This window comes from Thamnophis sirtalis, unplaced genomic scaffold, assembly GCF_051295495.1.
Source record: "Thamnophis sirtalis isolate CommonGarterSnake01/CBP01778 unplaced genomic scaffold, rThaSir2_p1.2 scaffold_7, whole genome shotgun sequence".
NCBI lineage: Eukaryota > Metazoa > Chordata > Lepidosauria > Squamata > Natricidae > Thamnophis > Thamnophis sirtalis.
The window spans coordinates 26,421,388-26,437,629 of NW_028261387.1; the positions used below are offsets into that span (position 1 = coordinate 26,421,388).

At 40.7% G+C, this 16,242-nt stretch overlaps 1 protein-coding gene across 4 annotated transcripts in view; it reads left to right on the forward strand.

The window, feature by feature from the left end:
- KANK4 (KN motif and ankyrin repeat domains 4) overlaps positions 1–16,242 on the forward strand; it is an 87,777-nt gene that overhangs the window by 29,347 nt on the left and 42,188 nt on the right. For all 4 annotated transcript variants that reach the window (XM_087719575.1, XM_087719577.1, XM_087719578.1 and 1 more), the window contains exon 2: positions 12,660–12,745. In XM_087719575.1, coding sequence (XP_087575701.1) covers positions 12,730–12,745 — 16 coding nt within the window. In that variant the 5' untranslated portion in view covers positions 12,660–12,729. The remainder of the gene's footprint in view (positions 1–12,659; positions 12,746–16,242) is intronic.

Here is a 16,242-nt window from a genome sequence, read left to right on the forward strand (position 1 = left end):
AAATATAATACATCTCATCCTAGGCAAGATTGTGACAGTTTTATATACCTGTTCAATTATCATGAGTCCTTCACCTTGTTACCTTGGTTTGACACTAGAATTATTCCATACCTTAAGTTGCAAACAGTTCACACAAACAGACCCTGCTCACACATACTGGTGCATTTGTCTTCTCAGAGCCATATAAATACAACTTAGAATTTGATCTTTGATTATGTAGAAGCTCCTTTCTGGATGCTTTTCATGGGTATTACCATGTTTTATTTTGACATAATAATAGTAGATACATTTCAGGTAAAAAAATTTAGATGTGACCTTTCCAGAAGCTATTACACCTTGCAGCAATCGTACGGATGATTCCTTAAAGACTCATGAATATTTTGGTGTAATTTATTTTTAATGGGGCATATAGAAAGAGAATCTTTGCCCAAGGAAGAGTAATAATAAAGTCGACATTGTAATTCAGCTTAATTTTTTCATTAGATTGTTTTATCCCTCCTATTGCTTTCTAAAAGGCTTTCATGCTGTGCCTCGGATATTTAAGATTTTCCCAGGGCAGATGTTAACTAGAAAAGAAAAAGGAAGTGCATTTAATGTATGGCTGCAAAAGATAATTTGTACGGTAGAATATGGAACACTCTGTTATCTATTCATTTATTGAAATGTAATTTTTCAATTTTACACAATGAACATGAATTTGGGCAAACTCTGGGAGACAGAGGAAGACAGGAGGGCCTGGCATGCTATGATCCATGGTGCAGCAAAGAATTGAACATGACTTGGTGACTAAATAACAACAACACATTTTTCAGCTCAGCTCAGCTTCTAAAATGAGAGAATGATAGCAGAAAACCAGAAGGAATCTGGAAGCACCTGTTGCAATTCACCAATATTATTAAAAGCCAATACACTTTTGAGCATCTCATATAGAACAACAACGATAACAACAACAGAGTTGGAAGGGACCTTAGAGGTCTTCTAGTGCAACTCCCTGCAAGAAACCCTATACATTTTAGTCAAATGGTTGGCCAATGTCTTCTTAAAAAGGTTCCCCTCGCATATGTATGTGCTAGTCATTTCCGACTCTAGGGGGCGGTGCTCATCTCCGTTTCAAAGCTGAAGAGCCAGTGCTGTCCAAAGATGTTTCCATGGTCATGTGGCTGGCATGTTACCTTCCCACCAAAGGTGGTTCCTATTTTTCTACTTGCATTTTTACATGCAAGGTTGGCAGAAGCTGGGACAAGTAATGGGAGCTTACTCTGTTACACAGCACTATGGATTCAAACCACCAAACTGCCGACCTTTCTGATTGACAAGCCTTCTTAAAAACTTCCAGTATTGGAGCACCCACAACTTCAAAGTACAAAAGAAAGGGAAAAACATGTGTAATGCAGAAGACAAATGCAACACTTTTTTACAATTTGCAAAATCCATGGCTTTAGGGGAGTTATAAAATCAGAAATAGAACTAGAAATAATGTTCTGTCTTCCAAAATCAGCTGAAATCTGAACTATTCAAGGTCATCTCTGTGTTGATGCCAGATATTATTTGGGAGTAGTATATATTGTATACAGTGGTTTATTATTTATTAAGATTTTATTGTTCTTGCCTATGAGCTGCTGAGAATCCATTTATGATTGCAGTGAGATATAAATCTGATTATCATGTTGCACCATTAACACAACACAAAGATATTCCATGATGAAAAAAAGTTGCCTGTGTGAATCTCTGGATCTAAGACTTCCTTCATATTTCTAATTTTTCTGGTAGCATAATTATAGCTCCTGGGTCCCCAGTGTAGCTTTTCTGAATATTAATATGCCCATCCAGCTTTATGCCCTACCTCAGGGATGTCAAACTCATGGCGTCATGTTGTCGTCACGTGACAAATTGCAACTCCCCCCTTTTGCTAAAATGGGGGTGGGCGTGGCCAGTGCGTGATGCACTTGGCCCAGAGTCCGCAAGTTTGACACCTCCCTTACCTGATTTTCTTTTAACTGTGTAGATTTAAACAAACAATTTGAAAAATAAAGCAGCAGCCTCAACGACTTCCTTTAAGCATTGTTTTGTTTTGTTAAGCATTGGATTGTCCTTGATTTATGACTGCAATTGAGCCTAAAATTTCCATTGCTAAGGAAAGCAGTTGTTAAGTTTTTATCCCATTGAACGATCTTTTCTTTGCCATGTTTGTTAAGTGAATCATTGCAGTTCTTAAATGAATCATGCAGTTGTTAAGTGAATCTGGCTTCCCCACTGACTTTGCTTATTGGAATCTGGCTGGCAAGGTTACAAATGGTGATAACCGGGATAGTGCAACCATCATACATAGCACTTAGCATTTATATACCGTTCACAGTGCTTTCCAGCCCTCTCTAAGCGGTTTACAGATTCAGTGTATTGTTCCCAACAATCTGGGTCCTCATTTTACTGACCTCAGACGGATGGAAGGCTGAGTCCACCTTGAGCCTGGTGAGATTTGAACTGCCAAACTGCAGTCAGCCAGCGGTCAGCAGAAGTAGCCTGCAGTATTGCATTCTAAGCCAGTGGTGGGATTCCAAATTTTTTACTACCGTTTCTGTGGGCATGGTGTGGCTTGGTGGCCATGGCAAGCAGTGGTGTAATAATAAATAAACAGACTAAGCACGTGTTTAGGGCACCAGGCCCAAAGGGCACACCACAAAATTGAGAAAGAAACAAATCCAACGACGATTTGTACAGTATGTACAAAAGAGGGTCACCAAGGTTTGCCAGTGCTTAGGGCACCAGAGACTTAATCCGCCACTGGTGGCAGGGGAAGGATACTGCAAAATCCCCATTCTCCCCCCCCACTCCTGGGGGAAGGATACCGCAAAAACTCCATTCCCACTCTATTCCTGGGGAAGGTTACTGCAAAATCCCAATTCCCTCCCCATGCCGCTAACCTGCTTTCCAGCTCTATTCTCCTATGCAGGACAACAAAAGAAGACTCAGCAATCAGCTGGGACTCAGGAGGCAGCAAATAGATGGGGGCGTGCCAGCCACAGATGGTATTTGCCAGTTGTGAACTACTCACAAATTTCGCTACTGGTTCTCCAGAACTGGTCAGAACAGGCTGAATATCACCTCTGATTCTAACCACTGTGCCAGTTTGGACCGGTTTGGCCAAACCGTTAGTGCTTTGGCGGCCTGGGTCACTGGAACCAGCAGCGACCCAGGCCTGCCATGCCCCCGAACCAGTTGTCCTGGCGGCACTGTAGGCGCCGCCATCTTGTTTTTGGCTTCTGCATGTGCACAGAACAATTTTTATTGTATTACACATGTGAGTGTAGACACGCTGTGTGCCCACAAGAAAACCATCAATAGTGGCTGCCAGAACCCATCCCTGCACTATGCCGCCACAAATGATTGTAATTTGAGAACTACCAGTATTAGATTTGGAGACTCCCAATTCTGGCTGGCTTACACTGGAAAAATGAAGAGAACTTGTGTGACAAGGCAAACCAAGCATCAATTAATCAACTAGGGCTGCACAAATATCTATTTAAAAGGCCTGGGAGAAGTGTCTTTTCTTTTAAAAGGACTTTCAGAAGATGTTCAAGGTGAGAGCTACAGAGATCTCTGGAAGCATATAATTTCAGAAGGCAAGCACCACACAATGGGTAGCACATACATCTGAAAACAGGTAAATTGTGCAGATTAATAGAAAGAGAGGAAATTTAAAGCTGCCTACCTGTTCACCTGTTGAGCCTTGCCACCAGACAACTGAGCACAGGGGCCAGAAGGCAATGAGAAAGATATTGTGGATATGCCTATGACAATCACATGACCTTAGAAGATGATTGTGGTTGCATAGTAGTAGAGTGGCAGTGCTTAGGCAGTGACCACATTGCTAAATTTCAATCCCCTGGGAGAATGGATCCTAAATTTTGGATGAATTCTGTAAATTAGCTTATTTGCAAATCATAGTGTGCAAATTGCCATAAAAAGACTATTATGAGAGACAGGAACTGATGTCGCAATGACACGACGTGCGATCTCGGAGCGCTGAGATCACAGTCGATACTTTTGCTGTTGGGCGGTCCTTTTGGACCTAAACCATCCTGAAGAGATGGTGACAGGGAAGAGTACCTCTTGCTGATCTCAGGGACATGGCAAAATTCCTGATTTATCCAAGAGAATCTCTTCTTGCCAGCGACAGAAGCACAGCCAAAAGCTGCTGAAGTTGGGACAGCTCCAGAACGGGAGGAAAGCGGAAAGAGAAAGTGTGTCCATCTGGTGAGGAAATCTTATTGTTATAAAAGAGACTGCCCCTCCCAAAAAATATTAAAGCTAAATTAAATTTGAAAACAGAAGAAAATAAGCGGCGAAATTAAACTACATTGGACAGTGTGTTATCTTTTTTTTCTTTTATGGATGGAATTTTTGCAAATATTTCCTATTTTTTAAAGTGAACAGATTAGTTTTTCTTCTTCTACTTCTTTTTTAAACCTATGGATTAAAATCTTTTTCTTTATTTTTATAATACTGGTTTGGATAGGGTTTTTTCCTATTTTGCTTCACTTAAGAATTTTGTTTCTTTTAAGCCTGGAATATAAAGAAGATATGAAAGGAATACAAAGAGGGTTGTAATATCAGAAGTAAAGGAAGTAACACTGCCATTTGGAGGCTGGAGGCTTGAGTCCTGGAAACATTGCCCGTTCTTTTTTCATTTTGATCACTTTGACTTTGCACTTCAAGGTTCTTCAGCTTGTTTATAGAGAATGATGGAAATGGAAAGAGTGGAATATGGAAAGGGGAGATAGATGGACAGAAGCTCTACCCCAGATTTCAAGGTAGAGAAGAAGAAAAAAGAGAAGAATTGATGGATCTAAGGAGAGAAATTTTGTCAGAATCACTATTGATAACCAAAGATAAGCTGATTAAAGAAGCAGATGGAGGGTTTCAAGATTATAAAAGATATTCAACAAGCAACAAGTTGCAAAGAGAAGTCCATACAAATCTTATTAAGGAAACAACCAGAAGATTAATCCCACAAATGGCAAAAGACATAAGATTGCACTATTACTGGAAAGACACAGGTTGATATATGAAAGCTTATAATAAAAAATTAGTTAGTTAAGTTAAATTTAGAGCATTATGTAAAAAATGAAGTGATATTGGATATAATTAGATAAATAATTGATAATGATAACAATGTATACATATGTATTGGTTTGATAAAAGGAAATTGGATATAAATTGTAAACAGTGATTAAGAAAGGAGGTCTAGAAACTTTGTTATTAAATATAATCATTTTTTTAATTTACAACATGTCATAAAGATGTAATGTTACCAGATGATAATGGAAACAGTTAACCGAATGCCATTATGTGGTTTTCTTTAAATTTTGGAATATTTTATATAAAAGGATGTAAAAATAATTATAGTCAAATGAAGGTTGAGGTATGATGGTAGTAATATATATAAATGTATTTGATTTAAAATATATAATTTGATATGAATTATAGGTGGTGACTGTGGAAGGGATGCACGAAAGTTTTTTGTAACCAATTAACACACTTTCTACAATTTGTAACGGAAGATGGTTTTGTGGTGTTTTTTGTGTTTTGTTTGTCTGTGTTTATTCAAAAATAAAAAATTCTTTATGTGTGTGTGTGTGTGTGTATGTATGTGTATGTATGTATGTATGTATGTGTATTACATGTATTATAATAGTACTCTAGTCTAGTCTAGTGACGTGTTGGCTCAGTGGCTAAGACGCTGAGCTGGTCGATCAGAAAGGTCAGCAGTTTAGTGGTTTGAATCTCTAGTGCCGCATAACTGAGCGAGCTCCCGTTACTTGTCCCAGCTTCTGCCAATCTAGCAGTTCAAAAGTATGGTAAAATGCAAGTAGAAAAATAGGAACCACTTTTGGTGGGAAGGTAACAGCGTTCCATGTGCCTTTGGCATTTAGTCATGCCAGCCACATGACCATGGAAACATCTTTGGACAGCGCTGGCTCTTTGGCTTTGAAACGGAGATGAGCACTGTCCCCTAGAGACAGGAACGACTAGCACATATGTGCAACCTTATCTTTAGTGTAGTGTAGTGTAGTGTAGTGTAGTATAAGTATAGTATAGTATAAGTATAGTATAGTATAGTATAGTATAGTATAGTATAGTATAGTATAGTATAGTATAGTATAGTATAGTATAGTATAGTATAGTTAGAATATTGTTTTTATATTTTGAAAGGTTGTGTCAGGAGGAAAGACAGGCTATAAATCTCAAAACAATATATACTTGTATAACTTAATGTATAGTTTTTGCTTTATTTACCAAATAATTAATATTAGATTATTAAAAATAAACCCAAATAAATGTACATAATTCAGGAAGTTCACCTTGGCTACACTCCTCTAAATGCTTATATTGGAATATAAAACCTGTTGGAACAATCTGATTTAAGACTCGGGAATGTGTTTAGAATTAGAGCAATATTTCAGAAAATAAAACAGTTTCTTTGTATGGAATTTTCTTAGGTGAGGTAAAAGCTCTTTTAAGAAGCAGCCATGACTTGCCTTGTTCCTCAATATTTTAATGTGTGTGGTCCTTTGTATGATCTCTGATATATGATTAACTAAAAAAAAAAATCCTTTGAGTAAGGATCATACATTTATATGATTTATTGGAGGTTTTTGAAGCTCAAAAGATTGTTTTCTATTGAGAATTTAATTTACGTATCTGGTGTCAATGAGAAGCCTCTCTTCTCTATTTCCTCAGCCAGGATCCTTACCAATGTTGCTCTGCACATTTGTGTACATGAATTATCCTTGCACCCCTCCGGGTTATCGTACTGCAAGTTGTATTTGCTTTTCCAACGAGGTCATTAGCCAACTGACCCACCACTGTAGTTCCTGAAAAAAACACCCCATGATTTGCCTGTATAGCACTTCTGAGAACTTCCTCGAAAGGAAAGCTGGCCTGACTCTTTTTCCTTAGCAGCTAAGAATCTGTGAAGGTAACTCTCAAGGCACTTGTCTTAATTGCTAGTTTTCATTTCGGTCATTAAATACTAAATGGAATGGTTGTAATGCAGCTGAAAATGATAGGCTGGATCAGAAAGCAGTTGCCGTAGCTCTAATGAGATGGGATTAATTTTTTAATAAGTCCATTGGAAAGGATTTGTATCATGGTTTGCTTCTGGTCGGACAAGTAGTTTTCCCCTTAGGGACTATTTTAAGCATTGCTTAATCTGCGTGCATTTCTTAATTCTTGCAGTCCTTCTCTTCGGAAAATATAAATTCCATTGAATTAAGTGCTCAGTTGCCTCTGATTCTTTTGTGACTCAGTGGATAATGTTTTGATCAGATTGTATCTCAGTTCTGCTTATTAGGATTCTTTAAGCTTAAGCTTGAATCTTTGGTTATGGTATCTGGCTTCTTGCTTTCTGTCGGCCTCTTTCTAGCTGGCCTCCCATTTTCCCCAAATACCAGCATTTTCTCCTGTGACTGATAGGATTACTGTTTAAGTAAAACAGAATTGTAGTCTTAGTCACTGAAGTGAGCTTAACTGAAATTAATCCTTTATACTATAACCACCTATTCTGCTTTAGAACAATAGGTGTGGAAGGGGACATTTCACAATAAGTACACAAATCCTCATTTAGTGCAGAAACCTAGCGGTAAATTAGCTGCTCTAAGCAGCCTCTGCTTGCTGCTATCCAGCAAAAGGTATCCCCACTGACCTGGATAATTGGTTACACCGTTGAACTGCTTTTACTGTTAGCATTGAGTTAGGGAAAACGGAAGTTATGTTCAATTTGTCTGGAAATCACCACATTGGAAAATGCTGTTCTAGAGACATTAGGTCTCATGTGTTTGAGAGTAAGATCCTTTATATATTATATGAATAGACATTGACAGGATTTTGCTTTAAGTTAACATAGTTTTAAAATGGTTGGATGAGCCTCATGACAGTATGTTTATTACAAGATTCAAGTTTTTTGCACTTTGGAATCAGTACAAACATAAGAGCAGGGTTTTTTTCTACAAAGATTTGTAAAGTTGTTGTATCACCTTTAGAAGTAAAAAAAAGCTAGAATATTTTTTTTTTCATGGATTCAATTTTTCCCATTTAATAACAATTATGTTATTAGGTTTATTGCTTTATTTTCTGTTATGTTTTCATTTATTGTAATTGTCCCCATTCCTATAGATGCATCCATTAGGATAGGAAGTTGCTCAGATTCAGGCAATGTGGCTTAAAGTTTAAATCAAATTTTTCAGTACTGTTCTCTGCACAGAAAATTCTTTTTAGTAATATACAATTCTGGATTCCAGCAGCATAGTCAAAAGGTTTTCTTAGCAAACAAAATATGAATGTTTAGATACACTGAATTTCTACGGCTGCTATAATTTAATTTAGGCACATAAAAGATGAAGGGACTGACATCTTAAAATTACCAGATTGTGAAAAAGATCCAGGAGAGAGAACGGCAATGGAGATGTAATGGTTGGTGACTCAGATGGTTCTAGAAAGGTTTTAGGAACTGAGGATTAATTTTTGGCCTTAGCAAAGAGCAATGATAACCCTGAAATAGACTAGGCAGTATTACACCACTGAATCTTTGTTTTTGTTCTTGGGATCGTGAAGTGGAGAAGAACCTGATCTGGAGAAGTATGTGAAAATGAAAAGAAGGACACTTATGAGAGAAAATCTATTCTTCACGGATGATCCCTCAGGAATTGAAGATTATGGAAAATGAAAGGTGTTATAAGCCAGAGAAAAGCCATGATCCAATTTGGATAACAGAGGGAATTAAGCCTCTTCTTGAATCTAGACAGTAGTATTTAGAAGCACAGAAGTACATATAGGCTAAACTACAAGTATGCCTTGCCAGAAAATATATGGACTCTTTAGTAAAGGAAAGTCCATCCATTTACATTCATTTTCTTGATCTCACGCAAAACTTCTCTGCTTCTTATCAGTAGCTAAGAGAAGGCAGGAGCGCCCCTGTATGGTTTGAACAGCTGTAAATAACCTTACTGTGGAAGGTGATTGCAAGTGAAATTAGAAGCTGGTTGTTTAATAAAAGGGAGGAACAGTCCAAAATGTTGTTTTGCATGGAGTTTTCTATCAAATCCTAAGACCCTACAGGGAACCTCAGTCCCAATGCAGAACAAAAGAAAATTACATTATCCTGAGGTAGAGTGTAAAGCCATCCTACTAATCAACACATCTCATATAATACAATGAGAAGTAGAATTAGATGGGGCCATTTAAGCTATTACTTCACCCCTCTGCTAAGTGCAAGGACCCAAATTCAAGCATCTCCAACAGGGAGCTATCTGGTCCTTGTTTTCAACACACCCACGAAAGGTATTCAACACCTTTTTTGCTTCTTTTTGATAATCTGCTCTTACTGTTGGAAGAGGGTTTTTAAAAAAATAACATTGAAGATGAGTCTGATTTCCTAGAATGTGAATCCATAATTCTACATATTGCAATGTGGAATGATAGAAAACAGGTCTTGACCTTCTTCTGCATGACATCCTTTCAGGTATGGAAGATGCTTTTATATGCCCCTAAGTAGGAATTTTCTTTTCAAGCTTATACAAGTTCATCTACCACTCTTTACTCATGAGACTTAGCTTACAAACACCCTTGAACGTCCTTGTTGCCACTGTTGCCAAACTTGTTCTAGTTTCCTTGAGTCCTTTCTGTGGTAGCCAGAATGGCTTTTCTGTTATGATTTGACCAAAGCGGATGGAGTTGTTACTTCTCATGATTTGAGCACAATATTTCTGTTGATGTAATATGAAATAGCATTACTCTTTTCTGCAACGGCATCAAACTGCTGAATCCTATTCAGCATGCAATCAAGTACAAGAGCCGTAGTGGCACAGTGGTTAGAATGCAGTATTACAGGTGATTCTACCCACTGCCAGAAGTTCAATCGTGACCGGTTCCAGATAAACTCAGCCTTCTATCCTTCCAAAGTCAGTAAAATGAGGACCCAGATTGTTGGGGGTAATTTGCTGACTCTGTAAACTGCTTCCATAGGACTGTAAAGCACTATGAAGTGGTATATAACTGCTATTGCTATTGTTACTATTTTAAGATGTTTATTATTACATATTCAGTGAGAATGTGCCTGTACATAGGATTTTGCTTTTCAAGTAATAAATTTATATAAATTTATAAAAAAAAATATTAAATTTTTGTTACTTCTTGAATAGCTGGGTCAAGAAAATTTTTGTTTCTGTCATTTAAGATATTAGTTATTCCACCCAATTCTATGTTACCTGCAAATTTGATGGCATTCTACTGACTGCTTCATTCAATTCATAGTAAGAGCATTAAAGAGTAGTAGTCCTGGTATAAACCTTCCATACCACATTCAATCCTGTATATCTCTTCAGTCTGATTGCGAAACATTATCTGAGTATAATTTTGGGGGCAGTAATTGTCATGTCATCCAGTACATACTTAAGTAGCTTGTTAATTAGCACATCGTGATATAGTTTTTCTGCGTTTTGGAAGAGAGGCATGGATGTCCTCAGGCTTCTGCTGATTGTATCAAAATGACAAAGATAGCATCATGCTATTGCACTACAAGCTCCATTCCTTTGGGATATGCATACAAAGCATAAACAAAAAAGTGTTTGACTCCCACTCTACTGATATCCCTGAAAATAGGAACTACATTTGATGTTTCCAAGTCTGCTGGCACTTTATTCTTTACCAGTTCTTTAGACTTTCTCAAAGATAATAAACAACATTTCACCAAGCCTATCCGTATTGGCTTCAATACTCCAGGAAGCAATTGTTTTCCTGGAAATTTATAGTCATTGAAGAGTTTAAAAGTATTCTGTGACCCTGTTTCTCTCAATTTTAAATTTCAATCTTTTGATTTTTTAATTGTTTGTTTATTCTTATGATTACTATCATTGATTTTAATCTGAAAGTTACCTAGCGTTACTTCTGTAATTCAAGGAACCTGATTAGATAGGCAGGCAAGTAGGTAGGTAGGTAGGTAGGTAGGTAGGCAGGCAGGTAGGCAGGCAGGCAGGCAGGCAGGCAGGCAGGCAGGCAGGCAGGCAGGCAAGCATATAAATAAATAGAAACAGACAGGCAGACAAATAGATAGACAGACAGACAGATTATTGCCCCTTTCTCCTGTCCTTCACAATTTTTTAGAAAACTGTTGCTGAACGTAAGTTAATATCCAGGTAGTTCTTGACTTACAACAGTTCATTTAGTGACTGTTTGAAATTCTAACGACACTGAAAAAAGTGACTGATGACCATTTTCACACTTATGATCGTTGCAACATCTCCATGATCAGGTGATCAAAATTCAGATGTTTGGCAACTGACTCATATCTATGACAATTGCAATATCCTGGGATCTTGTGATCATCTTTTGCAAACTTCTGACAACCAAAGTCAACTGGGAAGTTCGCATCACTTAACAACCTGTGTTACTAAATTAACAACTGCAGTGATTCATTTAACAACTATGGCATGAAAGGTTGTAAAATGGGGCAAAACTCACTTAACAAATATCTCACTTAGCATCAGAAATTTTGATCTCAATTGTGGTTGTAAGTCAAGGACTATCTATAGCTGGTTTTCTTTATTATCTGTCAAAGTTTTGTCATCTTTATTGATTCTTTTACTTGAAGGTATGTAGAGAAGCCCTTCTTTTTATTCTCAGCATCATTTGTCAATTTCAATTCATTTTCAGCTTCAGTAGTTTTCCTGACACCATATTTACACCAAGGGACCCTTTTATATATATAATGTAACAAAAAGGCAACAGTAAAAAATATTGGGTTTCTGCCTGGATGGTCTCTTGTGACGAGCTGAAGGACAGAGAATGGAAGTAGTGATCTTCCTCCCATATTTGGGCATACCGGGGGTTGTAACTATATGTATATGTATATGTATATGTATATGTATATGTATATGTATATGTATATGTATATGTATATGTATATGTATATGTATATGTATATGTATATGTATATGTATATGTATATGTATATGTATATGTATATGTATATGTATATGTATATGTATATGTATATGTATATGTATATGTATATGTATATGTATATGTATATGTATATGTATATGTATATGTATATGTATATATGTATGTATATACACATATACATACACATACACATACACATACACATACACATACACATACACATACACATACACATACACATACACATACACATACACATACACATACACATACACACATACATACATATATATATGTACAACTATATACATATATATAGTTTTCAAAACACTTGTACTTTCACGTAGCTACTATATCATGTTAGCCTCTGCTCAGTATGCACCCCCTGGGCATTTCTCTGTTCACAATGGTGAATTTCTGGAAGTACAGTGAATTGTTTCTCAGCAGTAAGAAATAATCACACAGAGTTATGTATTCTCAAAGCAGAAACTGTCATGGTTAGGAGAGGAAAACCAGTTTTAAAAAATCCTTAAAATGCTTATCAGGTAAGTGCTAGTAGACGATAATCTCATTCCAGGAAAAGCAGAATAAGTTTTCAGAATACATTGGTGTATGTAATTAATTGTTATGCTCAATTCTTAAAACAGACATCACTTACATTAAATAAAAAACTCTCTCCTCTTTTTTTTTCTTTTTAGGTGGACTGCATTTCTTTTTATGAAGTTTCACTAATGGCTTGACATCAGCAAATTAAACAGAATTCTCATCATGGAGAATACAGATGGTATGCATACAAACTTCATCTTAATTGAAAGCCAAGCATTTTCTCTATGAAATAAAAGTTACCTTTTACTAAGAACAACATAAACACACTTTCTCTTTTGAAATATCCTTATTTGGCATATTCGCTCTATCTGTGTTCAAAATCTATCTGTACAATGGCTGAAAGTGTGCTCTTCAGAAAGCATGTATTTCTGAATGATGCCGTTGATAATCGCTTCTGATAAATGAATGGAAATTAGGAAGGTGGGATGATTCAGATTTTATGATTTATCAAAGGGCCTTTCCCCTTGATCTGTGGAAAGAAACTCGAATGCATAAATTCTAACAAAAAAGAATGCAAGCAGGACGGCATTTTAGATAAAAAGGTTGGAGAAGATTTCCCAGACGAAGTTAGCACAATTGTGTTTTATGAATGGGTAGTCTTTAAACACAAGTAGACATTTAGTACCAATGCCAGCTTGGTTTTCATTGTGAAGAGCAGTGATGGGGTTGCTCTTACTGGGATTTGATCAATACATCCCCAACCCCCCATAATTTTAACCTAATGTTAACCTGACTGTCTACTGTTGATCTCACCCCATTCCTAAGAGGGGCGTGTATAAGCACACCAGCGTGCCTACTGTCCCTGTCCTACTGTCTCCATTTATTCATACCCATTCTCCATAGTGAGGGGGAGGAGTATCCAGGATGGGTTGACTTTATCCTCTCGTTGATTGGACTGAGTCATCAGAGCTCTTGGTATAAGCCTCTGGTCCACCAGGCTCCGCCCAGTTTATAGACTCAGTCCACTCAAATGGACAGTTGACCATCCTAGATCTCCAACAGGTCGAAGATATTCAAGAAAGAAAAGGAAGGAAAATTCCAGTGTCTCCCTCCTACAGCATCCCAGGCGAGCTGGCAACTCCCGGGACTGTAAGGATCGGCCAAAAGCCCCTCAGCGGGCGGCCCGCCGCCCAGGCTTCCGAGTGAGAAAAGCAACACTCAGACAGGAATTTGCCGGGTGAGCAGGAGACAGAGGGCAGAAGCCTCTGGCAGGCACGCCCGGCTGCAAGGACGCCAGCAGCGCCGGAGACTTCCCCAAGAGCCGCGGATCGTGAGAAGGGACAGGCTAGGACGGCGCGGAGCCCCCCCCCGCCCCCTGGAAGGGAGCCTTGCAAACGCGGAGCGCCCGCCCCATTGGTACGTGACCCACCTCATTGGAGGGGGCTCACGGGCAAAGCAAGGACTCCAGCGGCATGGGAAGTGAAGAAAACGGCAGCAGCGCAGCTCTTCGGAGCACAAGCCGCCCAGCCAGAATATTCAAAAGGGGCGCCTTCATCTCCTGGCAAAGGCGCCATCTTGAAGCCATAAGGGACCATGTGTTCCAAGATGGCGGTGCCCAGAGGCAACAGGAGACTGGCAGGACACAGGTACTGGCAACAACAGCCGGCAGTCCCACCAGGTTAGTGACCACCCCTCAGGCGGCCCAGAGAAGGGGGGGGAGGAAAGGCAGAGACAAAAAGAAGCACCTCTCCCCCAGCGCAGAGCTGGAAACAGGCGGGGGGGGGAGGAAAGGCAGAGACAAAAAGAAGCACCTCTCCCCCAGGGCAGAGCTGAAAGCAGGGGGGGGGGTGAGTCACAAGCCTCCCAAGCCATCTAAATAAGAAAGGAGGAGGCATTAAAGACTGGAACAGATTTGCAAGAGGGCAAGTGGCCTCAAATCCATCCCATGCCAGGGAAAGAAAAGAAAGGCTCCTGGAGGCCCCACAGCAGGTGGGACTGCAGGGGAGACAACCATTTGCAGGCAAGAATCCCCTTTGACACCCCTAGTCCTTGGGGTCTCCCTCAGAGGTGGCAATCCCCTCCCCCATGCTGCCTCCCTGAGATCAGCCTCTGCCACCCCCCCCCAGACAGGCAAGGGCCCCCAGCCAGCAAGCACCACAGGGGGCCCCAATTTTCAGACATAATGATGAAGGGCTTCCAGCAATGCCTGACATTGCTGCAGCAGCCTCAAATGCTGCCTCAGTGGCATCCTCTCCTAGGATACCTGAAGGGCTGGAAACCCAGGGGAAGGACAGCTTAGCTCCTCAGCCTTATCATGGGAGGAGAGTGAGCTGGATTGTGAGGAGGGGGAAGTCAGGGAGGATGACCTATCCAATGACATAGGCTTGCCCCCCCCCCCCAAGCTGACCTTCACCGGGTGGTTCCAGCCTTTGTTATATAAATCACTCCTTTTTAAGGGTTAAGCAGCCGCCAGGCTTGGGAACAGAGCAGCAGAGGCACCGCTTTTTTCTGCAGAAACCAGGTTTGAGGAGCAGGCCATTGAGACCGACACAGTGCCAACTCCCAGGGCCTTTCTTGAATCGGTCAAGTGCCAAGGGGCCATTCCCATGCTCACATCCACAGACAAGGCCTTTTCAATGTGGATCAAGACATGGAGGGGGTGCTATCCCACCCACCAGGGGCGCCTTGGCTTTGGCTCTGCAACACCCCTGATTCTGCCAGGGGAACCTGAGCAGGCTCTGACGTGGGAAGACAGGAAGGCGGGCCTCACCCTCCGAAGAGGCATCAGGCAGCCGCCTGGGCGGTGAAGGCCGCCATCACCGCCTCATTGTTCAACAGGTCTCCTCTGCTCTGGCTGCAGGAGCTGCAACAACGCATCCCCATTACCGAGGTCAGAGCGCACCAGGACATCAATAAGCTGGGGGCGGTCATCCAATCTGTGGCAGATGCCTCATTGTCTGCAACCAGGCCTGCCTCCAGGGCAATTGTTCCACTGTTGCATCTCGCAGGCTGCTGTGGCTGAGACAGTGGCAGGCAGAGGTTCACCACAGGTGGCGCCTGGCTTCCACTCCTTTCACAGGAGATGTCCCTTTTGGACCCGCTCTGGACCCCTATCTGGTCGAGAATAAGGACTAGAGGAAGGATCTCCCCACAGCCCCTAAGAGAGGACAGTTCAGGACGGTGCCTTACTCCAGACGGCCCTGTTCCCGGGGACAAGACTTCGGGTCCTCCTTTTGGGGTTAGGATCCCTTCAGGGGTTCAGGGGCAGGGTACTCAGGTGCCAGGCATTACGAGGAGGCTCTTCCGGCAGGCAGAGATGCCAAGATAGGCAGCAGAGGGGCAGGCAGCGGAAGCGGCCCTTCCGAGGGAGCGGAGGATGTGGCGGGGGGAATGCCCCTCCCGCAAAAACTAAGGCCAGAACTGAGTCACCCCCCCCCTAGGGGGGCGGTTGGCATACTTCACCGACTGCTGCGACCGTGCCTCATCAGATAAATAGGTTCAGAACACCATGAGGCACAGTCCGGCTCTGGAACTCCTGTCTAAACCCCTGGGGTTTTTCCAGAGCTGCCCGGTTTCAAATAACCCAGCACGGAGATTACTGATGCAGCTATACAACTCCTGCTGGACATGGAGCCATCCAGCCAGTGCCTCTAGACAGCAGGGCCAAGGGCATTACACCATCCCTTTCGGAATCCCCAAGACATCGGGGATGGAGGGCAATTCTGGATCTGAAGT